This window comes from Ambystoma mexicanum, chromosome 12 (assembly GCF_040938575.1).
Source record: "Ambystoma mexicanum isolate Mex_15411 chromosome 12, UKY_AmexF1_1, whole genome shotgun sequence".
Taxonomy (NCBI): Eukaryota; Metazoa; Chordata; class Amphibia; order Caudata; family Ambystomatidae; genus Ambystoma; species Ambystoma mexicanum.
The window spans coordinates 240,606,611-240,632,158 of NC_090936.1; the positions used below are offsets into that span (position 1 = coordinate 240,606,611).

Sequence of the window (25,548 nt, forward strand, 5' to 3'; positions counted from 1 at the left end):
TGGAATTTCCCTACCTGAATATAACAAAAAAAAAGTCAGAGTCCAACAGTTCAACTTAAAAGGCTGTCTATGTCCAAAACCTATCCCTGCCCTACCAATGGATAGGGGTGTAAAAACGCAAAAGAAGCAGTGTTCAACAGTTTGAGATTCTTCCAGCTCGCTTGCCCAAGTATAAAACAGTTCCACAAAAAGTCTAAAAGTTTTCTTTTCCAAGTTCAAGATTATATGGTTTTTTATCAATCCTTGGGATCCCTTCCCCCAAGTTCCAAGCGTCACACTTCAAAACAGAAAAGAGGTTTGTCCTCAAAAACAACAAAGGTAGTTCATGAAGTCTCAGGGTTCCCTTCCCCAAGACTTGTATTTTATCACAGTTCAAAACACAGAAAAGAAGGGCCTTGGCGTTTTTTTTTGGCCCATGAAGGTTTACTTCCTTTCTTCATACAATAGGGTTAACGCCAAGATTCCATCTGATTGAGTTAACTTCACAACATGCAGTGGTTTTGAATAATTGCACAGTTCCATTCACTGCAAGGTTCAACATGTAGGGTTTTCTGTTGAATTATAACATTTGTATTCAGTTCGGTGTTCTTTTGGCATTGGTGTGGTTCACGATCTTCTTTTCATTCAGCCCGCTATAGAATATTTATACCTTTCACTTTAAAAGAACTTCCCAACACAGAGTTTCAAAACCATTCTGCCTTCAGAAAGGTGACCACTCCAAGACAAAATGTTTCTTGTGCTTTTACGTTCAGCAATGGGAAAATTCTAGGTCTGCGACCTTCGAAAACTTGCTCTTCTGATGCATGCAACCACTGTGCTACTAGATACGAATGATTTTAGCACAATGGAATTTTTCATTCACTCGCTCTTTGCGCACCGGGTTTCTTATTTCATATGAACTCACTGGCCTCTTTAGTAGCTGTCCTCGTAACGTAGAGCATACAAACTGCAGCTTCTGTGTCCAGGGGCCCAACTACTGCACTTTAGACACCACTGGACCATCTTCTCCGCTACAGGGAACAAGAACTTTAATTGAAAGGGAAAGGGGCAGCCTTTCCATCCAGCTCCCTTATCCACCACTAGTCCGCTCCAAGGAGTTTCTGCTCCCACGCCAGGCTGTTTCAGACCTCTACTTGCAGTCCCCAGCATCTCGGCTGGCTGTGCACCACAGACCTTCCCACAGCAGTTCCCTCCAATGGTTCCCAGCATCACACATGCTTCCCTGCTGCTGCTCTGCATGTTGCCTTTTCCTCCTCCTTTTATACAGCTGCAGCCCTCAAACAGGTTCTGGGGCCTCAATATCTTCAACTCTCTCTTCCTAAATATCTTCCTTCTCGAGCTCTTCGCTCATCCGCCTCCAACTCACACAGGATCAGTCGCTTCTCCAAGCAACGAGTTGGTGGTAGATCTCTTTCTTCGGTTGGGGCCTCCCTCTAGAACAGCCTCTGCCTCCCTGAAACTTGAGAACCATCACCGGTTCCGGAAGCACCTCAAAACCTTTCTCTTTGCTTCTGCTTTTTCCTCCTCCTCTCCCCTGCTGACCTCCTGTTTGAAACAGCAACTGCAATGGTTACCTGGCCACCATCTGATCTCAGGCCCAGGTCCCTACCACACCAGTCGCACTTGCCCGCACTGCCTGCCCGGCAACTCACGCACTCAGACTGTTTCTGTATCCCTACAGTCCCACTACCAGCACTTGACACCTGACGTCTGCCACCTTCTGGCCATTATTTTTACTTTTGTTATTATTCTATTCCCATGTATTGCATTGCACTGTACCCTCCCGTCCCCCCTGCACCTTTCCCCTTCCCCCATCCCATGCACTGGCGCGATCTGAATGACACCTGGCCTAGTAGGATCGTTGTCTGTCCTCCCTTTGTTCCCCCTCCCTTGCCTCGTCGCACCTTGATACACTTGTGTATAGGTGCGTTATAAATGCCTTATCATATCATACTCGCAATCAGCCTTACCTGATCATGATTAGATCAACCAGAGGCGCAATTATGGATAATTCACCTTTTCCTCTCTAATTAGCGTAACATGTTTTATAACACATTTGATATATGGGATAAAGTATCCCCAGCCATATGCGGCCTTCTGCCGTACGGGACCACCAGCCATATGTTGCTTGACCTCAAAGGTCCTCTGCCTTTGGCCTAATTTCCCTATTTTGTCACGTAACTGATTGGTCAGTTGCAATATCCTTTATGTACAGTGGGGTGTATTTGATTCCTTTTAATACATGGCCAACCCTTCATCGCCTTTAATACTTGGTCTGCTTCTTTCTTGAATGCAAGAGATCCTCAAGCTATATAACCACATGTAAAATTTCGTTGGTTGAAAGAAATAAAACCTAATAAGCAGCTTTTAATGCACAGCAAAAACATTTAAAGCGCTTGTATACATTACATTTAAAAACGGTTTTGGGTTTTAAAATGGGTGATCATTCTTGCTCTCCTATTCTAAAATCAAGCAGTGCTTATAAAAAGCTTGAACCACACATAGTTGCTTATCAATTAAAACTAATAAGGTGACACAAAGCTTTAGCATTACAGTGTTAACTCAAATTCTGCTGGCTCGAGAAGGGTGACATCTCTACTTAACTGTAGTAGGTCATTACAGTTAGTAATGCCACATATACACTAATATGAATATTTATAACCTGTTTACAGTTATTGCAGGATCATATTTTCATAGAGAAAAAGCAATATTAGGTTTTCTATGCTAATAGGGAGTTTTACTATCACAGACCTTTCTATCATAGTGTGGTCAACGTGGAATGTCATCATACGCGTTTCACATATGTTTCCTACACATTAACTAAATTCATGCAAAAACACACAAATGACATGCAAAAATTGGAAAATAAAAGCCAAACACTCCATATTTACAAGAAGCAGTTCCACGGAAATGTTTCTGGAAAAAAGCAGTCAAAAGGCAGACACCACACAGGCATCTCTCAAAGCTACAATCTAATGAACAAGTGAAAAGGACTCAATGTGTACATTTGAAACAGTTAAATAAGAGGATAAAAATAGAAGACCACAAAAGGATATGTCATAAGGCTACTCACACTAAAGGTAGTGGGATGAAAGGCACTGGTTAAAGAGTACTTCGTGTGCATATGCAGACTTGGTTGGTGCTACATGCCACCTGATTGTAAATGGACGAGCGACAATTAAACAGAACCTTCCGATCAAAGATAATAGGACATAAGTGACTCACTATATGGCATTATCTACCATTATCTTAGTCTTGCAAACCTGGTCTTTGGAGCGGCAATGCTTCAGTTATCCAGGTTATGCTAATTTGCCATGTGACATCTGAATTGGCTTGGGAAGCACTGCTGAGCTTTTTGCAATGGAATGAAAATCACCAGAAAGTACCTTGGGGTAATGTGTACACTACCTGACAAATTATTGAACACCTTAAAATGTAAAATGGCAGCCTCAGTTTAAGAATGTGGTAGAACACATATGACAAAAGGGGGCCTTTACAAATGCAGCATTGTAGATTTATAAAAGCTATTGCTCCAATAAATTGCCTAAACTTTGAGAAACCAATGAAGGGACCATCAGTTTTGCATACCATCTGGTGGACCGGGTACACTAACCTATTCCAGCTTATCAGTTACTTAGAGCTGTCCATGAGTAGAAATCTGCTTGGATGGGCTTGTCCGTTTCACAGTGTAAGAAGGCAGGGGTGGACTGGCCTATAAGGGAACTCGGGTCGGATTTCCCGGTAGGCCTCTGCACCCTGGGCCTCTTCTGTGAGGTAACCTATTTTATTTCCAAATTTTCTCATAGGAAAAGGGTTGGGTTTGCTGAAAAGTTGCAATTTGGGGCACTTTGAACATTATTTCTAGGGTTCACAGTCCACCCCGGTAAGAAGGGTAATACGAGTGGCAGAGTTTTCCCTGGTCTGTATGCCCGCAAGTGCTTCACAGAGGAATGAAAGCCTCACACTTAAAGTTAAGGGACGCTTTGATAACATGCCATTTGAAATCTAGTGGCCATGCTGAAGCTCTTCCCCATTAAATCCAATTGACATGCTCCATTACATTCAGGATATTCTATTTTATTCCATTCCTGTTGTGTTCTGTGAATTCTGGGACGTGTAGTCCTAGAGTTGTAATGGTGGACTACATGTCCCAGAATGAAAAGTAAAAAACCACAACTGGAATAACATCTCCCTGGTGCAATGGTAGGACCCTGGGAATTATAGCACTTGATATTGTTTTGGGTGCTCTGAAATAGTTTGTCTCATGTAGCGCCCTACAAACCATTCTGAGCTAAAGTTCAGTAAAGGATTTGGCTTGGAAGAAAAGGCAGGGGGGCTCAGGCAAATGCACTGACATGAGGCACGGCGGAAGTGTCCTGTGCGCTATCTGCACAAACTCATCATACAAGTAAAAAGCGAAGTACTGTAGACTAGAAGCGGATTGAAAAGCTTGGGTACAGTTAGGAAACTAAGTTCACTGCACTAGAGGGAACACAGAGACCTACCTTGAAGATTTCAAACTCCTTCTTTGGCATCAACAGCTATCAACAAAGGATGGTGACAAGCAAATCAAATAAGCATACTACAAACATACAAAGAGCAATGAAGCTGGTAAAAGCATAAGTCTACATAAAGTGAAAAGATGCAGGATGAGATTATGAGTTAATAGACAGATGGCACTCTAGAGAACAGCACACTAGTATAAAGCAAAGAACGTCATGAGGCTTAAGTTGAAATGACAACTATTGAAAAACAACCATGTGCCATTTACGAAAGAACATTAGCATGATCTCTTTTAAACGCAAATAAAAATTAGTCACCTTATGTCATGCAATCGTACTTGTACAACCTCCTGCTTCTTTTACTTTCACCCACCAGTGGAGTGCTCAACCCCTACTTTTCCCCACCCACCAACAGGCATACAAGTAGCTTCATCAGTGGAACTATGTAAGACCGTCCTCAAGCCTCAACCATATCCCCACTACCCTTCTCCCCACTTCCCCCTCTATCATAACCACCCTGCCGCCCTACCCTCATGCTAAACTAATGTATGTTGTGTTCACATAACTACTGGCCCATTGCCTAAATGTATACCGAATTTATATATGTCCCCCTGTAATTAAATGTACCCTTTTTATACGCCATCGAATTACCCAACAATAACTGGCTCGCATTTTGCAGAAACTATGTGCTTGCAACATGAACAGAGACCTGCTCCACTGTCTATATATTTGCTCTGTGTGTGGCGGGTCTGGCCAAATAAATACAAACACTCCATAAAATGTTTAAAGAAGACTTTCTGATAGCACCTGTCAATCATCTTGCAATATACAAACTATTAACTGTAAATAAGACACAACAAAACTATGAAGGCTTCTAGAAAGTATGGCTTAAATGAACCTTGTGTATTAAAAGAGGTTCCCTCAGTATAAGGGGGTAGTTACCTGTATTGTATGACTGTACAGAGGTTCTGTGCGTCCTACTCCAGGTTCCTGAGTTTTCAATGCAGTCAAGATGTTATTTGGCACAAATCCAGAAGCTCCACTTGCATTTTGGACCTTCCACCACTGTTTTCGGTCATCTAGAATCTAGAATAGGTTGACGCAAGAATAAATCTGCTTCAGTCAGTGTGTACATTCACCATGCCATAATCCGACATGTTAGCACAAATTTACTTTAACCAATTTTAGCAACCTGGAACGGGGTGTCAATGATGTACTGCTAACAGTGATATTGTTCCAGAAGGTGAACCACCAAGAAAAATACAATTAAAACAAGAAATCAATACTGAGGACCATGAACTCTTAGAAAGCTTTTGAAAAAACCTGTCAGTAAATTGATATATACACAGAGAAAGACTGTTGATTCTTTAAGTAATGGTTATCTTTAATATTTGAACAGTTTCTTCCTTTGTATACACAGTGCTTTCTTTCTGTAAACAACCTGAGAGTTCACATGAATACAGCCCGTCTTAATTTACCAGTAGCAAAACAAACAGATCAAGGTCCTACTGACTTTCTCTAAATGCATAATTGTAGTGCAGCTAAATGCATGCGCAATGCTCCAGTCTATTATTCAATGGATGCAACTACTGAACAATACCAATTTACCATACAGAAAAGTGATAATTTTCTTTAAAACGTATACTAAAAAGAGATGACCAACAACTAGTATTTTTAAACAGAACTGGTTAAACAAAAATGCCATTATATTAAGGCCATTTCTTTGAACAGTGATTTATCAGTTCATAAATACATATGCTTGCAAAGGTGCTAAAAAAGACCTTCATTTCAACATTTTGCTTTAAACATTGAAAACCTATGGAAAATTAATGCCACATTTGGAAAACAATTGTGATTCCTTGACTTAGGTCAAAATCAGCATCATCAAATGGACTTCTGATTATGACGAATGGCGATAATATGCAATGTTGAGTTAAAGACTATTTATGTGGTTTCTCTTGCTTACTGTAAAGGTGTTTCCGAACAACTGTCTTTTAATCTAGACTCAAGGCTGAGCCACAGGAATCAATACAAGTAGCTCCTATCAGGCCTCTGTGTTAAGATTGAAATGTTGATAAAAATACAGAAGTTGCATTAACTATTTAAGTCCCAGATCTTTTGGTTCTCCTTCGGCCAAATGTTTTAATTGACAGATCTCTGGGATGGTTTTTAAAACAACTCTTTTGCTATATATTGATCTAGTCAAAATCTATGTTTTGCTTAGCATAAGTGTGGTCAAAACACATGTCGGCTGTACAAAAACTGATTAAACATATTTGTGCTAACAATATATGTGTATCTGTGTCTATAGACTGGAGATATAAACTGTTGAAGTAACATTCATGGCACTGCACGTTTGACCACATTCCCTAACCATTCTTATTCCATAGAACTGATTGGTGCAAGTCCTACATGATATTTGTTTGCAAGGTTAACAAGGGAATATGTGAAGACTTCTCAAAAATCCTAGTTTGTTTTGGAGGCACATTCTTTAACAGATGCAAATGCCTGAATGCAACCATTTTGGGCAGAAGATTTTCTTTTATTAAAACTTGATAGTTGGCTTAATCGCCTCCTCTGTAAAGGCATAGCTGCTTTTGGTTAACTTTTGTTAAACTAATTTGTATAGGTACACATTACCAACAAATGTCTCTTGCCTAGGGTCAGCTTCTGCCCCACCAACATTCAAGTTTGCATTAAAAAAATGTAAACCAGGGGTGTTTCCTATGCCTAAGACACAAGAATTAAGGTTCAGTTTCTCATGTCTAAATGCCAACATTGCCCCTATATTATATCTCTTGGTCCCATTTAGTTTTGTCACAATCCAAAACAGTGCATATTTAATTCTTGAAGGCCTAACTGATGTTGTATTTCTTGCTGTAGGGGTAGTCTTGGGTGCCTATCTTTTGGATAGTGATATTCCAATCCCATATTTTCAGCTGAATCCACCCCTTTCAGTGCCTTCTCTCGCAGCTTTGTTCAAAAGGCATCTTTAACCTCATAAGCGCGTGCAAGATAGCCACAAAATCCTAAATCAGATGAACTAATCTTACTGATGGTCAAGACGTCCTCACAAATATATGGCACCATACTGTTAAGATCAGCATTATTTAATAATGAAGTGTTATGTCTCAAATACCTACAATGTAAAGAATAGTTAGTTCTTTATTGTGCAGTTATATTTAAAATCATTAATCCACATTTCCTTCTTTGATTTTTCAATCTCCTTATTTATTCCTGACCAGTCAGTGTTTCAGAATTATAGCCTATGCATTTCGGACTTCCATCCATCATCTGGGCTGTTAACACTATTCATAATAAATAAATCAGTGACAATCCCAGCAGTGTGATACATTCCCAATTATCCACCATTCAGTGAAATCCGTAAAAAATTTAACTATGATCACATACCCAATTGTAGTTGTAATCCAAAATGAAATACCACGAAAAGATACAAAAAACAGAACAAAACGGAGATTGATTATAGAGCATTATTCTTAATAAAGCACTGAGCATATATTAATCATATGATTGTATAGGTCTCTAAAAGGATATGCAACATGTGATACACCAAATATAATTTACGCGATCTAATGCCCATACAGCATTTATTATGTAGGGCAATCGAAAAGACCTGGAAAACTACAATGGAACAAGCACAGATCATGCATTCGGAATAACAATGTAAATTCAGCGGTGGTAAGACATTGGAACACAATGAAGCACAACATTAGCCAGATGAGGATACAAGTTTTTGAGACTATTAAACAACTTAATGCACATGAAGACTTGGGGGAAAAGGTTGAATCAACGAGAATCGTTTTGGATCGATCGACTTGACTCCCTGAGACCAGGGGGTATAAATGAGGAAGTGAACTTTATGTGCTTTTTGTGAGTTTCAGAGAACACAGACATGGTGATGCAAAAGTGGTAGAACATTGGATACCAAGAGAGGGTCTATGATATGTCCCGCAGGGAGCTCCCTGTGGGACGTAAGGCAGTGACCCCACTGCCTATAGTGGATTCCCTCTATTGAGCATCACAATATGAACGGAAATGTATACAAATGTATATAGTGTTATATGTCCATTTGGCAAAAATCAGTTTTACATGTAAGCTAATAAGTGGTAAACAGAGTTTGTGTGGTATCAAACCGTAGGTCATGTCATGCATGTAAACATAAGTACAATGTTTATGTTCGCTTAATAAGGCAGGACACAGAGTACTGTAATATAGGCAGAAGAGAGAGTTGAATTTTTGTCCGTGAGGACCACAGAGAGTAACACTACATTCGAGGTCCAGGCGCATGCGCGGGACCCCGCAAGGTAGTGTTCATTACGCGCGCAGGCGCGATAGATCAACGCACGCTCTAGATACACGGAATCAGTCCAAATTGTATGGTTTTCCCAAAATAAGAAGAGAGTTATTCAGATATGAGGATACCTATTGAGTAGGTTATGCCGATGTGTCTTACAGAGAAAAGAGGAGTTCGAGCCATCGAGTAAGACACTGCGTGCATGCGCGTAAGTGATTAGTGTATAAAAACGCTATCGCAGACGGCGGCAGCTCCTTTTGAGCAGCCAGCACGTCTGGACAGCAGCAACCTACGACAGGTAAGAATGACAACTCTAAGGGAGACGAAATTATGTGACTTAAGAAAAGAGATTAGATTCTGAGGGGAGTTAAATAAGGTTATGTATTTACTGAATAGGAGCTGCTTAGAAGTGCTGTTCAGAAATGCATACAGCAGAGGTGAACATACTCTCTAGGAGGTAGAAGACCTACAGGTAGAGACCTATACAATCATATGATTAAAATATGCTCAGTGCTTTATTAAAAATAATGCTCTATAATGAATCTCCGTTTTGTTCTTTTTATGTATCTTTTCGTGGTATTTCATTTTGGATTACAACTACAATTGGGTATGTGATCAAACTTTAATTTTTTACGGATTTCACTGAATGGTGGATAATTGGGAATGTATCACACTGGTGGGATTGTCATTGATTTATTTATTATGAATAGTGTTAACAGCCCTGATGATGGACGGAAGTCCGAAATGCATAGGCTATAATTTTGAAACACTGACTGGTCAGGAATAAATAAGGAGATTGAAAAATCAAAGAAGGAAATGTGGATTAATGATTTTTAATATAACTACACAAGAAAGAACAAACTATTCTTTACATTGATTGAAACCCGATCAGGGGAGTGCGAGTGAGCTCATCCAGGGATGTAAGCTGTCCATTCCGTTTTTGTGGATGTTTTGGTAACCCGGTGCCTAGGGTAAAGGGTGAGCTCCCATATATAATTGCAAAAAGACGAGTGATATCGTTGAATTATTATAAGGACAGAGCGGTGCCCACCCTACCTCTCAATGTCTCAAATACCTGCCTTTCTTGCTCCAGTCAGCAGGGCAAACATGAACTTTAAGCAAAGCATGGTCAGACAAACGTATAGAATGTATCATTTCCGAGATGACAGGAGTCAGAGCACTATGATAATAAGATTATTCATGAAAAGATTTTCTGTTTTGTGCTACAATAAATACCTTTCCTTCAAGGAGCACCATTCATCAACCAATTGCTCCAAATTCAGACATTAACATACTGCATCACCTGTAGTCACACAACTACTTCTCCCTGCTAAATGTGTGTCCAATACGTGATCCAGAAATAAGTTAAAGTCCCCAGCCAAGACCATATTCTTGCTCTGAAGGTAGGTTACTTATGTGTGACAGTGGACAAAAGGTTGGATTCTCACAATCTGGAGCATACATACAACCTAATAAAAAGAATTTGTGATAATATGCATCCACACCACCACCCTCAATTCCGTTTCGATCACTATTATTTGTATAGTTCATCAGAACGTTACAATATGATATTTTATTTGTATCGCGCTCAAACACGTGTTTCAGGCAAGGGAGGACAAAAAACAACAATCTTACTAAGGCCAGTGACATTGAGAATGGGCAAGTGCAGGGAAAAAGGAAGGGGAAGTGCAAGGGAGAGGAGAGAGGTGGAAAGTGCTGATCAAGGGATAAAACAACAACTGGTAGTGCAGCTAGCAGGGTGGCAAGTGCGAGGTTTGAAGCGCAGACAAGGCGTGTCTGATAAGTGCAGGTAAGGGAACTGTACCGTTACAGCTACAGACAAAAATGTTAGGGTTGCCAGGAGGCAGTGCAGGGGTGAGCCTGGGTGGGCAGGGACCTGGGCCCGAAATCAGAGGGTATCCAGGTGCATGGAGCCGAAGCAGACAGAGTACTAGGGGAGAGGGAGAGCAAGAGCGAAGGCAGAAGTAAAGAGGAAGGTATTGAGGTGCTTCCGGAACCGGACATGGTTCTCCTCAAGTTTCATAGTGGCAGGGAGGCTGTTCCAGAGGGAGGCACCACCCGAGGAAAGAGATCTACCCCCAACTCGTTGCTTGGAGAATATCATCTTACTGGCATTAAGGCAGAGCTCATTGGTGGCACACCATTCCTGGATGCAGACAGACAGTCAGAGATGAGGGAGGGAGAAGAGGTGGCAGAGGGAAGCCTGAAAACGAGCGGAGTCATCCGCATAGCACTGAAAGTTAGAGCAGAGAGCAGCAATGCGGTGGGCAAGAGGTGCCAGGTATTGGTTGAACAGCCAGGGAGAGAGGTTAGACCCCTTGGGAACACCACAAGTAGAGAGTGAGATGGAGGAGAGGAAGGACCCAAGTTGGACCTGGGAGTTCGATCAGAGAGGAAAGAGGTCAGCCAGGCCAGGGCCTGATCGGTGATAACCAGGTTATCACGGAGACGGTTCAGCCGGATGGCATGGTTGACTGGGTCAAAGGCAGAAGAGAGATCAAGCAGGATGAGGACAGAAGGGATGTTAGAGTGAAGGCTGGAGAGCAGGTCTTCACTAATGTTCAGGAGAGCAGTTTCCATGATTCAGCTCTGAAGCCAGGCTGATGGTCATGGAGACAACCAACAGAGTCGGTGTGAAGATTAAGCTGTCAGATGGACAGCTTTTCCAAGAGTTTGCCCAGGAAAAGAGTGATAGAGTTTGGGCGATAGTTAGCCAGGCAAGCAGGGTCAACTGTGGATTTTGGAGAAGTGGGTGCACAAGAGTGTTTCAGAGGGGTGGGGAAGACTCCAGAGGCGAAGGATTGGTTACAGAAGTCGGCCAGAGTCGGAGCAAGACTGTCAATGTGGTCCTTGATGGTTTTGGATGAACAGGTTTGACGAGACTTTCATAGATCAGACGTGTCTGGAAATCTCGTTAGGGGAGAACAGAGGAAAAGATGAGAAGGAAGGAGGAGAGACGGCTGCAGGGGTGCCAGAGGAAATGGAGAGAGAGAGAGAGAGAGAAGGGGGTGGGGGGGAGAGAGGACGAGAGGGTGGACAGGATGTACTGGGTTACTTCGATGAAGTGAGAGGCCCTGGCCGTACAAGGGGCTTGGGAGGCGACAGGAGTAGTAGAGACTGCAGCAGGGTTGGCCAGCTCCTTGCAGATTTCAAAGATTTTGGCTGAGTTGTTAGATGCTGCAGAGATGTGTGCTTGGATATGGGCTCTATTTTTAGTGCAGACAAGGAGCCAGTATTGCCTTTGGAGCAGGCGGCAGGCCAGTTAGTCAGAGGATGCACAGGAAGCCTGCCATTTCCTCTCAGTCACCCTACACTTGCGTTTAAGGGTGAGGGTCGTGCACCAAGAATTACACTTGGCTTTTGGCAAGAACATCCAGAGTATCAGAAATAGAGGAGTAGAGCGTGGAAAGGGCTGTGTCAGGATGCGAGTCAGCCCGAGGTAGAGGAGGGGGAGAAAAAGCGGTAGCAAAAGCCTCAACTGACACACGCTTCATGGGTCGGATGACCGAGATGACCGAGAAGGTAGGTGGAACTATTGGAAAAGGCTTGCCTGAGGAGTAGCGAGGGAGAGGTGGGAGGAAAGGAGAGAGTGATCACTCCAGGAGAGAGGAGTGATCAGAGGGATAGAGAGGGGGAGGGTCCGAGGAGATCAGAGAATCCAGAGTGTGACCTGCAGAATGAGTCGGGCCAGAGGGGAGAATAGAAAGAGTTGCAGAGGTCGGGAAAGTGTCCGGATGAGGGATGCATGTTGAAGTCTCCAAGAAGGAGTTGAGTGGTATGCATATAAAAAAACAGTTTAAACAAGTCAATTCATTAATACAATTTCATTCATTAATACAATTTCATTCAGTAATACATTTCCATATCATATAATTTTAAAAGACAAATAGAGATCAAAATCAAACAGCATCTGCATCAAGTTGCCAGTCCTTAATTCCATTTAGATACTTTCCTTGTAAAATTGCACTAAAAATATTCTAGAACAGTTTAGGAGTGACATTCATCCAGACTCTATAACATGCCAGATGCAGTTGTTGGTTAGTAGAAATTAGGCAATAAGGCCAGAAAGGAGCTTCCTTAATAGAATTCAACATGTACAAAAGGAGCCCAAGTACTGCATGTAAACAATACCTATTTCACAACATTCGGTCAGCACATGTCTGGCTGTTTCTTGGATATGCTGCTTGACATATGCAACCACTTCGTTTGTTGGGCAATAGCTTCAATGCTGTCCCATGGATAGTTAATAATGGGGCGTGATTTGTTTGCATCAGAAGTATAAATCAGCAAAACAAATGATGGGTTTCCCCTACTTCGCTGGCTGAAGGGAAGCAACAAACAATAATACATGGAGGTCAAGCCAACGGAAAGGCAAAGGAGTTCACTCAAAGGACATCATTCAACCATGTAGACAGGGTAAAGACCCCCCTAACTGCCCCACAGATCATCATACATAAAACAAAATTGATTTATAACAATATATTTATTAGTTGCAAATAAAGTCTTAAAAAAGTATTAAATTGTCTAAAGCTCTAGTACAATATATAGAAATATATTTAACAATTAGCTAAAAAGGTGCATACTGTTTAAAGTGCTAGTATCAAATAATAACTGTTGTAATAGGTCACCAGCCAATCAATCGCATGAAACCTAAGAGTTAATCTGGGCATGCCGTGGGTGGAGCCCCAAGCGAGTGAAGGGAATCACTCAAGTGGGGGACCCCCAGTCGCTCTGACCAGACTAAATATATAAACAATGAAATGAATATCAAAAAACACAGTCCAGGGGGGCGCTGTTGAGCAGCCTGCAAGATGGCTGCCTAGCTTTTCAGCTCTGTGACCCGACGACTAATTATCCGCCTGAATCAGCGGTTTACTACACTATCCTGCACTAGGAACGAGTGTTCTGTGTTGATTAATCCCAGGTCAACATTACCTCCGAGTTTGGATGAGAATCGGTCGTCCGGTGCCGTGCTGGGCCGCTTTACATCTCGAGCCGAGTACCCGCCAACTGAGGCCTGCGGAGCCGCTTACATTACTGCGGGCCCTGCCACACGTGGATTGCTGAGGCCGCGGCGTGTCATTTCCTGGTGGTCGGCAACCGACCTACGATAGCTTGAGGCGTGATGAGCTGCCAACGCGGAGGCTGGACCCGATTTCCCCCTTGCCATGCTGACTGCAACTCTGGCCCATCGGCGTCCCTGCGGTGGCGCTTCTTCCTCGGCCCACGCCTCCTGTGGGGAGCGGCGGCCGGGCTTGCCGCGGGCCCAGACTGAGCGGGCGGGGGCGTTACTCCGATTTGCTGCTGGAGCCTGCTTCATTGATCGGCTCTGCGCTGCCGGAGCTTCGGAGCGGCCTGCCACACTTCTGCGCCGCCCGGACTCACCTTGCGGATCCTGCTGAGCTCCCTCTCCCCTCCGGGGCCCTGAGGTCGGCTGGGATCCCCTGCGGGCTTCCTCCTCCGAGCGGCGGCTTGGGCGCCTTCTCGCTGCTGCCCGCGCCTCCAACTATCCGGAGCGGCTCGGTGAGAGCTGGGGGCCTCCGCGGCGTCTGGGACACGCAGCATCTCCAGGTGAGGAGCCGGCCCCGGAGTTTAACCCTGTTGTGCCCCCGCATACTGACTGTGCACGCAGCCGGCTCACAGCACTTTCTATGAGCCCCCGCACACATCAGGCAGCTCCCGGCTGCTCCTGCCCCACTGGCACACAACTCCATACCTCCAACTGCCTCGGGCCCACCGACCCCATTGCATCTTTTGGGCCCTCCTGGCCCGGGACCTAGCCGCTCCTCCCCTGTGTGATCCGGCTTCGCTGGGGCTTGGGCTCCCCTGCTCCTGGGGGCCACCTGCCCTAATCATCTCTGCGGTGTCCTTGGATTTGGGCGGTCGCCGCCGGTGGAGTCCTGCCCTCCCTACATCCTTTCTGCCGCCCCGGCGCCCGCTTAACCTGCTCTCACTCACCCACACTCTGCACCTGCTGAGTGGCCTTGGATCGGGGTACCCAACGCTTTTGACGCTGAGATCCTGGGGCCCCACTATTCCCCCGGAGCGCTTCGCCTGCTGGATACCTGCCCTGATTGCGCTGCCATATCTGACCAGTGGACGCACCGACCATCTCTGCACGAAAGTGCTGGTGCCCTGCCCCAGTACTGCATTTGTCCTCCTACTCTGCGGGAGGTTGAGTCCCCCCCTCTGCTTCTTGATACTTTTACACTCATGGAACTCACAAATCGGGGGCTATAGCTTCCAAAGACCACTGGCTGCCTCAAGCACATGCGCCTTTCAGCCTTGGGAGGCTCAGTTACCCCCCTGGTGGCCTGTGTGCTCAGCTTCGCTCCTGGGTGTTTTACCACTATCCACTCCCTATCTCTCGGCTGCTTGGGGCACATTGTCAGCTTCTCCCATCCGCACCCGTCCGCTTTCGCCTTGCCCTCGTCAACACCACCCCCTGCTTGCCTCCATCAGATTGCCCTGCCGCCTGGGACGGCCTGTCGCTCGGGCTGATCTTTCACAGGGGTGTTGGCGCCCTGTAGCGAACCCGGCTGGTGTACTCCTTGCCCCAATCCCTATACAGCGGTCGGCCCATTGTTGGACGGGAATTTGGGGACCCTCCTGACCCTTCTGGCCCTCAAAACCCGAGGACTGTTGCTAACATCTCGCGAGACTTCCTTCCGGGGTCTCGGTATCCCCAACCATGTCCAACAAATCACGCAGGGCCAACAAAGCTGGGGCGATGGACAAATATGCCAAGGCACTCTCCAGACAGGAGCAGGGGGTGGCTGCCCTGCCCAGGGACGATCCAGATGCACCCTCAAGTTCTCCCCAGCCAGATCTTACAACACTGATGGAATCTATGGCCAAAAACTTTGCGTCATTCCACGAAGAATTAGATGATATCAACGCTAGCGTAGCCTCATTGCGCACCAAACTGGACCAGCACAGCACTAGGCTGGTCGAGGCCGAGACCAGGATCGGGGCCAATGAGGATGAGGTCCACGTGCTCCAGAACACAGTCTCTGACCTGGTGCGTGATATGAAGCAAGTCAAGGCGAATTGCGACGACTTGGAGTCCAGATCTCGCAGGAACAATATACGCATTGTGGGGTCCCGGAGACGGCTCTTAAAGGCAAAATGGAACAAGCTGTTGAAAACCTCCTGAGAGACCTCTTGGGCAATCCTCAGCTCTCCCCTTTCTTCACGATTGAACGAGCCCACCGAGTGCTGGCCCTCCACCCCAAGCCCGGCGATTTCCCCACGCCAATTATTGCCCAAGTCCTCAGCTTTAGGGACACGGATCACATTCTGCGGTTGGCCCGGGAGAGGGGTGAGTTGAAACTGGATTCTCAAACTATCCGAATCTTCCCTGACTTCTCTGTCAATATTCAAATGGAGTGCAGACAATTCAATGGTGTGAAAAAGTTGCTCAGAGAGAGGAAAGTGGAATACGCTATGTTGTTCCCCGGGAGGCTGAAACTCACCCATCGCAATAAATTATACTTTTTCACTGTCCCGGACGAGGCGGTTAAATTCATTGAATCCCATATTCCCCTCCCCGGTCCGGTGGACGAGCCTTTGGATGAGAGCTGAGGCCCCCTGTCTGGTCTCCAGTGTCTGCGCCTCCTTCTGTACAACTGGCGCACTCGACAGTTGCATTTTCCTTGTTATTTCATGAGTCCTAAATCTTGTATATCCATTGCTAGTTGTAACTTGTTGCAATGTCTCCTGGAAACTTAACATGTTATACTGCTGTACTACCTATGGTGTATCGCACCGTTCTTCCACTAAAGTCAGGTTCACGGCAGCAGCGACCCCCGCTGCAGTTGCAATGCCGAGTTTGGCTTGTTATGGTCATTGGTTGCGCCCCAGTTGGGCGCACAGGCGAGCGTTGCCCTGTTGGGTTTGGCACTCTCGCATTGGATCATCGGGTGGGTTACCTGCCACTGCCGTGTTGGGGGGGGGGGGGGCAGTGTGGGATGTTATAACAAAAATGGCAGGGCAGTAATAGCTCTGGTTGCGAGGCAGCGTCTCGGTGCATTGACACCCCAGCTCATATTCAACAAATAACACCACACACTGCTGGGATGTCCCCTAGGTCTACATGATGGCTATTAGGCTAATGTCTTGGAATATTAGAGGGCTCAGCAACTTCACTAAGGCCCGCAGGATAACAGCATACGCCCAGGGACACTGGGTCAGCATACTCCTCTTGCAGGAAACCCATGTCCTTGGACACCTATCGTCCTCTCTCGCCCCGACATGGGGCCCCAACAAGTATTTCACGGTCTACTCCTCCCAGTCCAGGGGTGTCCTCACCTTAATTCATAAATCTGTGGAATTCTCCTTGCGTACCAGCCACATTGATCCAGATGGTAGGTATGTGATCCTCCACTGTCTGCTTGCTAACACAGAGTGCCTCCTTGTTAACACTTATGCCCCGAGTATAGACACACCTGATTTTTTCGACCACATCAATGTCATGCTCCAGAGATATGTTGGGGTCCCAATCATCTGGGGGGGGATATGAATCTCATAATGGACTGAGCTGGACAGATCAGGCGTTGCCCCCAGAATAATGTCCAGGGCCGCCCGTCGCCTCCAGGCACACATGGGCCCAGCTGGCCTGATTGACGCCTGGAGAGCACTCCACCCACTGACCAGGGAATTCACATTCTACTCTTCTGCCCATGACAGCCATTCCAGAATCAATCTTTTTCTCTTTTCGGCCGTGCTCATTGGCAAAAAACTTGACATGCAGTTACTACAGCGCACCCTCTCCGATCACTCCCCGGTCACTTTGGACATTTCCCTGCAGCCTGCCCTTCCCTGCCACTCCAACTGGCGCTTTCAGTCGGAGGCGCTACACGATATTGTCTTCAAGGCCGACATACTTGCAGATATCACATTGTTTTTCGATAACAACAAACGCCATGACACAACAGATGCGGTAAGGTGGGAGGCATTCAAAGTGTTCATCAGAGGCATGTGTATCTCCAGGGAGGCTGGGGTCTTGAAAGACATTAGGAACTCCTTACGTCGCTCCGAGTCCACACTCAAGGTACTGGAGTGTGAATACGCTTCCACCCCCTCCCCACCCAAGTTAGCGCAGATACGAACTGAACTCGACACGTTTGAGACCCTCGCCCTCAGCGAGATAAGATATCTTGCCCGACCTGTTGCGGCTCGGAAGTATGGCGAAGGGGAAAGACCTGGCCGAACCCTAGCCCGCTTTGCCCGGATTGAAGGGGGCTGTAACGCTCACCTGGCTCCCACGGAGGCGCTGGTCTGGGTTGCTGTGGCCTCTTCAAGCGTGATGCGCAGAATTTGGACCACCGATTGAACAGGACCCCCAAATCTTGCTTGTCTGGCCCGTAGGAATATCCTTCTGCAGATGAGAAAGGGGATTAACTGTCTGCTGAATAGTGTGCTTGCTCCCCCTTGTCCCCCTTCGTTCTTCTCCGAGTCCTCCAAAATCCCTGGTTTAAGCTCACCTTATGGTTTGGAAGGATGAACTCTCCATCCTGCTTCTGGTGCAGGGGCACGCGTTCGTCCAGTTACTTCACTGGTTTTCAGAATGGCGCTGGCACATCCACTTGACTTTTCTGAGTGATACGCCATAAGTATGAAGATGCAAAAGTTCAAGTGTGAGCCTCCTTTTATGTTGTTTTTTCTGTCCTTTATTTCAGGTGCAGAACAAAGGCAATGCGTTGAGAGGTTAAATTGCTGGTGGTAAAATCAGGTGAGTTAGTGATGAGGGCGACCCCTCTAAATGTCTTTATAATTCCCCAGTAATGTCTTTTGTCCTTTCCCCATAGGGGCCGGGGTGCGGTACCTGCCAAAGAGGCGGCGCCGACCCGAGATGTGGGATGGTTCACCAAGAAAAGCCGGTAAGTAATATGGCTGAAAATTCGGCTTTCCTCTTGTGTTCCCTTGCTCACCTTTTGTCTCTTCTTCTCTCCCCTAGGTGCAGAGATGTGGCGACAGGTGCTGAGAGCCGCGATGGAGCTGGGCGGCGTCTCTTGAGTGAAGCGCGGTGCTGCAGCAAGCAACGCAGTGCTTTTAAATGGAAGTCTTCCTTCAGGAATGCTGGCGTGAAGATTCCGGATGCAGGTAAGAAGGTTGAATAAGTTCTTGGTTTTCACCTTTCTCTTCTCTTATTCCCTTACAGGTGTTCCAGGTTCGAGGCGGGCGTGGCTGGAGTCCAGGTGCAGGAGCAGACACAGTGAGCGTTCAGCTGCTGGGATGCAGAACAACGTGAAGCACGTGTGGCTGTCCGGGCGTGGCTTAAATAGCTTTGGAAGAAGTTCCAGGTGAGTATTCGTCCACAGCCCCACCCAAGTAACAAAATAGTTCCTTCAAAAAAATAGTCCCTCCTAAGCCTCATTTGGCTTGGTTCTTCATGCAGCATGGTCTGCATCAGGTGAGTGTGCAGCATGGTCTGCTTCAGGTAAGTGCACCAAACACTTCCCCTTATGAGCCTGGCGCCTATGGCACCAGGAATGATGCCCAACATGAGCCTGGCGCCAACGGCGCCAGGACAGAGTCCAAAGAGCCCCTATAAAGGGCCGCTGGGCTTTTACCCGGGGGCGTGATGCCTGCTCCCGGGGGTGCTGGGCCTGGCCTGGTGCTCCGGGGGTAGGCATCATGACAGGGGCAGAGCCCGCATTGATAGCATTATCGACAAGGATGGAGTTCGGCATTGGTCCGACCAACCCATCCTTGAAACATTTGCGGATTTCTATGCAGACCTCTACGCCCAGCAGCGCGAACACAGCCCACATGATATGGATATGCCCCTTGACCGTATCCCCATGTCCATTATATATCTGGCCACTAAAGAGCAACTAGACTCACCCATCACCCTGGATGAAATTGGAGCGGTCATCTCTACCTTCCCTAAAGGGAAAGCTCCTGGCCCAGATGGCTTAACTGCTGAATTCTACCAAGAGCATGTCGCCTTGCTGGCCCCGCGCCTGTACGAGGTGTGGGATGAGTTGCTACTCCTTGCTACCCTCCCGCGGTCCTTGCGCGAGGCTGTTATCACTGTGCTTCCCAAGCCGGGTAAGCCTCTTGACGAATGCGGCTCCTATAGGCCCCTGTCCCTCATGAATACCGACACCAAAATATTTGCCAAGATCATTGCAAATAGGTTCCTCCCCATCATGAAATACCCAATTCACCCTGACCAGAGTGGTTTTGTCCCTGCCGCTAAACTGCCTTAAACATTCGGCGACTGTTCAATGTTATCTCCAGAATTGACCCCAAAGCCAACACGGTTGCTGTGACACTTGATGCCCAAAAGGCTTTTGACATGCTCTCATGGCAATACCTTTGGGCAGTGCTTGAGAAGATGGGAATCGGCCTGCGCATGCTGTCCTATATCAAGCTACTATACACCAACCCTGTGGCCAAGGTTCTGGTTAACTTATCTGTCAGCTTCATTTACCCTCCACAGGGAGACACGTCGGGGATGCCCATTCTCTCCCCTTCTGTTCGCGATGGCTATTGAGCCCATGGCGGATAGTGTAAGAGACAACCATACTCGCAAAGGGATACGACTTCGAGATGCCCCCGAGATTATATCACTTTATGCGGACGATGTACTTCTATACATTAGGGACCCCTCGGTCCATCTTGACCCAATAATTCGCAAAATCATCAAAATTGGCACATTCTCGGGCTTCACTATAAATTACACCAAATCAGAGATCTCCCCCCTCACGCCAGCAACTCCCCATCCGGCATGCGAATTCCCGCTTAAGTGGGCTCCTGGGGGCATCAATTACTGGGGGTCCAAGATGAGGAGATGGTCCAACCTCCCCCTCTCACTATCTGGGAGACTATCGTTAATCAAAATGATCATAGTTCCGAAACTACTTTACATATTTGCTAATGTTCCGATCTGGCCTGGGAAACAATATTTCGCGGACCTGCATGCGGGGTTCGCCCGCTTTCTATGGCACTCCATTGCCATACGCAGGAAGTGGCAGCATATGACATTACCCTATGAGAGGGGGGATTCAACGCACAGGATCTTACATTGTACTGGACGGCCACTCAGGCTCAATACGCTACACACTGGTACCGTCATCAGGATCCCCCCCCCACATGTTAAGCTTGAGATCCTTGCGACAGAGGAGGTAAATGTTATGTCCCTGGTCCTTTTTCACTCGTATCACTCGGACGCCCCGGTTGACCCAGTGGCCGCCATCATCAGGGCATGGAAACAGATTCTACTACCCCACTCCGACTCCGCCCGTTCTACAAATGGCTACCCTTGTGGTCATTCCCGGGCCTTGCCCCCACACAGGATAAGCTCCTTATGCGCCACTGGCTAGACCTGGGATATCACTCATTCTCCGACTTGTTCCCTGATGGAAAATTCATCACCCCGCAGATGTGGAGGCCGGGTCACTCCAAGTCCTCACTGGAGTTTCTCCAGTACTTTAGACTCAGAGCGGCCGTCCAAGGCATGTGGCCTTCGTATCCGCAATAACCTCCTGAGTCCCCCGAGATCTGCTACATCGCTCATTCTGCTTGGGGTAGGGGCATAGTGTCCGCTCTGTATAAAATGTTGATAACACGTGCTGTGGACCCTCCCCTTGCGGTCCGAGATGCTTGGAGCCGGGAACTGGGGTTGGACATTACTGATGGTATATGGGCCAAAATGTGCATACACACACGCAAGGTCTCCCTCAACTCTAGATTCAGATGCATGCAATTCAAATAACTTAACCGCCTGTATTATACTCCTCACGTGGTGGGTAAATATGCTCGGGACCACACTCACCCTTGCCCGAGATGTAGATCTGGTGATGCGGACCATGCCCACATGTTCTGGTCCTGTGAGGCACTGGCTCCGTTTTGGGAGGCTGTGCTAGAGGCCCTTTCTGAGATGGTGGGGTTCTGGATTAACCCTGACCCCCTTGCTCTTCTGTTTGGGCTGTGGGAGGGGGCCGAGGCTAGACGGGCCGCTAAATTCCTGAATATAGGGGCGATGGTGGCCAAGAAATGCATTTTGCAGTGTTGGAAGAGACGCTCCCCCCCTTCACTGGAGACCTGGCTAAAGGCCCTTACTTGGACATAAATCTGTGAGGAGGACTATATTAACACGCTGCCTGTTAATGCTCGCCCCAAAAACGTATGGACAGAGTTTTGTAGTTATTTGAACGCCAGGGCAGACTTGGAGCTTCTATCCTCTCCTCCATCTCCTGAGATGGCGGCTGAATGAGCTGACTCGCGATGGACCATGAGGTAATTAATTTGTTCTTATGAATTGGTGTGGTCTTCTGTTGAGTCTTTGCACTGTTATCTATGCCTTATTATGTAATAAGAGATGTTGATGTAATATGTCACGCGCCTGCTACTGCTTCTTGCCAATAAAGAAAAGTTTAAAAAAAAATAGTAATCAAATCAGGAACACAAAACAAAAACTAGAGAAAGAAATATATCGAATTCCAAAATAAACAGTCAAGCGCACACACCAAAGTCTAACTATGGGAAGTATAAATCGGCATACCTGAGCTGATGGGCAGAGTAGCACATATGGTTGGGGCTTTTTATATCGGTATACCATATCTGCCACCTACACATACGATTTCAATGCTGACAGATGGTTGAAATTGCAGCACAAATCCCATTCAGTTCATAAAAATGTAATTCCCAATCAGGTTGCCACCCTATGGCCTCAAATAGTTAACCAACAGACCTGGCATAAGGTGCTTCACGGTATCCAGTTAATATTTCGAATGCATTTTTTCGAATGACAATGTCAAAAACATTTGGGCGAAAAAATTGGAATGTGTTATTTTTGAATTCATATGTTTTTTTTGGTTTCGTGAGTAAAAAAAAAGGGTTTGAAGAAAATAAAGGAGGTTTCGCCCCCCCCCCCCGCCCATTTCAAACAGAAAATAATTTAAAAAAAAATACATTCACATTTTTTTTTTCCGGCCAAATGTTTGACATTATGGCATTCGAAAAAATGCAATTCGAAATACTGTAGGTAAACCGTGCTTCACATCTGCTCAATTTCATTTCTTGTCCTAATGCGGGAGACATAGTATAGTTTCCATAAATGACTGTTTGTAACCACAACAGAAAACCCATAGAAATGTGCTCTAATCCATACAAGATGGCAGGGCAAAAACACTGTTTAAAAAGGTGAATCGTGCCCTTGAGTGAGTAGCCCTCCAATTTGTTTGCTATTAAATCCATTAATTGCATCGCATAGCAATAATACGGTCAGAAAATCCTGGTCTGGCACTTATTTCAATTCCCAGGTACTTGTAACAGGTTGTGTTCAATCACTATGTCAGAAACCACCAATTCTGGTCTTGGTCTTGGAATCCTCCCACAAGTGAACATTATCTGTGTTTTCTTACCGTTGATCCTCAGGTCATTCTCGTCCACATACCTCCAAAGTTCTCTGGCAGATCATGATAGTCCAGAGAATGTGTGATCAAAGATCACAAGATTGTACGAGAGGTACCCAACAAGGTGATTATTGACCTTAGGTGGACAATTCGCAACAGTATTTAAGCACTTCAGGAGATCGCTAGATACAGGTTGAAGAGCAAGGGAGCCAAAACGCAACCTTGCCTGATCCACCTAGTAGTTAGCAGAGGATCCGTCATCGCTCCCCCAGCCCCCAACCGTACCTGGGCGGTGGTATTGCTGTTTAGTACCTTTAGAAAATGCAATAGATCCAATGAGCAGCCATAGAGTTTTTGCCAGAGCTGCTGCCTACTTATCAAATCAAAGGCCGCTCGGAAATCTATGAAAAGAGCACATAACCCTGGGTTATTTTTTTTATGCTTGATCTTTCATTCCACAGGTCCATTAACCTAAGGTTATGTGTTGTTGCCGATCCATCCATGAAACCCATTTGGAATTTAAAAAGGTGGGTTGCATCAAGCCATTTTTGGAGTTTATCCAAGAAGACGGATGCAAATATTTACCATGTTGTATCAAGCATAGAGAAAAGAGTATGATTTGCAGGTTCACTGCGATTGCCCTTCTTGTTGATTGGTACCAAATTGCAGTTTGCCAAGAAATGGCTATTAGACCTTCTTGTAGCACTTTTCGGAAATTGATTCCAATTATTCTAGCCCACATACCAGGGCTTTTCTTTAATACTATACTGGCCAACCCATTTTTTGCCCAGGAGCTTTGGAGGAGTTAAGTCGCCCGATCTTCCATAGTACATCATCACTTTCTATCTGAATCGAAGATATATATGCTACTGGATTACGTTCAGATTCTTCTAGGTCATTTTATTGCTGGAAATTGTTTTTTATATATTGAAGCCATCGAATTTCATTTATTGTATTTAATATTCTTCTATTTGTGTTCCCTTTGGCCTGCCCCAGGAGGTGCCATATATTGTAGGTGTTCATAGATTTTAATGTATTAATCATTTTTTGCCAAGCTGCCTTTCGAAGCGAGAAGCGCCACCACCTAATTTAATTTCTACATTTATTTTTGATGACCTTAATCATCCTAAGAATATGTATTGTATCAATTTTACTTGCTTTCACATGGCGTATATCTCTATACATGTCTTTTATGATCTATGATAGTCTTATCATATGTAGCCATCTTTTTAATATCTCAGTCAACATCTCATTCTGTTTGGAGCTATTTCAAAGTTAAATTTGGATATCCAATGTTCAATCTTAGTCACATCAAGAGACTCACTGTGTTTATATATTCCCATGTCCAAGTCGGACATAAAGCTTTTAGATCTTTCAACATTTTCACTAGACCAGGAGATTCTATTGCCCATGTGGTTGACAAAAACAGCTTCTCTCTATTACATTGTGACTGTTTGTTAGTAATATACATTGAGAGGGTAGAGTTGTCTGAAAAATCCTTAGGCTAGATAGACACCCTCTTGTCTAATTGGTGTAATTCATGGCAAATGGAAAACATTGTCAAGTGTAGCTTTCTTGTTGCCAGGGGTTCACGCATATTGCCCAGGGCATTCTCGCATTACTAGACCCTTTAGCATCATCAGCTCCCATTCATTTAGGAAACCGAGGCAGAGTTGGCCTGTTTATTTTATTCGCTCTATGGCATACTGCCTTAGCTCTGTATTCCTGTAGTCGCCTCATATTCATGGATACAGACACATCAGGCATTTAAGTCGCTCCCCACTTGTAAGTATTCCTCTTCACCACCTGAGATCCAAGCTGATAATATCTCCAATAAGGTCTTAAAACGGCTTCTACCGGGCCACCCCCCGTTGGGCTGTAGATATTTAGCACTAGTAATTTTCCATTACCTTCAGGGTCCACTTCGACTGCTAAAATGTTGTCATCACATTTAGTCAAATGCATACTTTTGGCCGTGTAAAGGATTACACCCAGCATCATACCTCCAAAAGGTCTGCCATAATCCCCTTTCTTTGCCCACGATTGAAAAACGTGGTAACTATCAAAATAATAATTTGGTAACAGCCAACATTCCTGCAATATAAAAATGTCACACGCAGTTTTGATGGTTCTTTGTTGCCCAACAAGTGGCTGTATCCCCTCATTATCCTTAACTCTCACAGCTATCCAGTCGTTAGAATAGGTAGAGAATCTGCAAGCCACTTCAGGACACGCTGTATTTCTTCGACTGATGCATCTCCAGCAGGCTTTGTGTCATTGCCACTGCCAGCATTCTTGCCACTTTTAGCACCCTTTTGATTCTTACTGGCTGGGGAGGATCACA

General features: G+C 45.7%; 1 protein-coding gene across 8 annotated transcripts in view; it reads right to left on the reverse strand.

The window, feature by feature from the left end:
* The window catches only part of EPS8 (EGFR pathway substrate 8, signaling adaptor), a 1,868,600-nt gene that overhangs the window by 224,866 nt on the left and 1,618,186 nt on the right, over nucleotides 1-25,548 (reverse strand). For 4 of the 8 annotated variants that reach the window (XM_069628372.1, XM_069628373.1, XM_069628370.1 and 1 more), the window contains exons 19-20: nucleotides 5,445-5,588; nucleotides 4,506-4,541 (exon numbers count right to left, since the gene is read on the reverse strand). In XM_069628372.1, the coding sequence (XP_069484473.1) occupies nucleotides 4,506-4,541; nucleotides 5,445-5,588 (180 nt within the window). The remainder of the gene's footprint in view (nucleotides 1-4,505; nucleotides 4,542-5,444; nucleotides 5,589-25,548) is intronic. The other 4 variants (XM_069628376.1, XM_069628375.1, XM_069628377.1 and 1 more) reach the window with 1 other exon arrangement.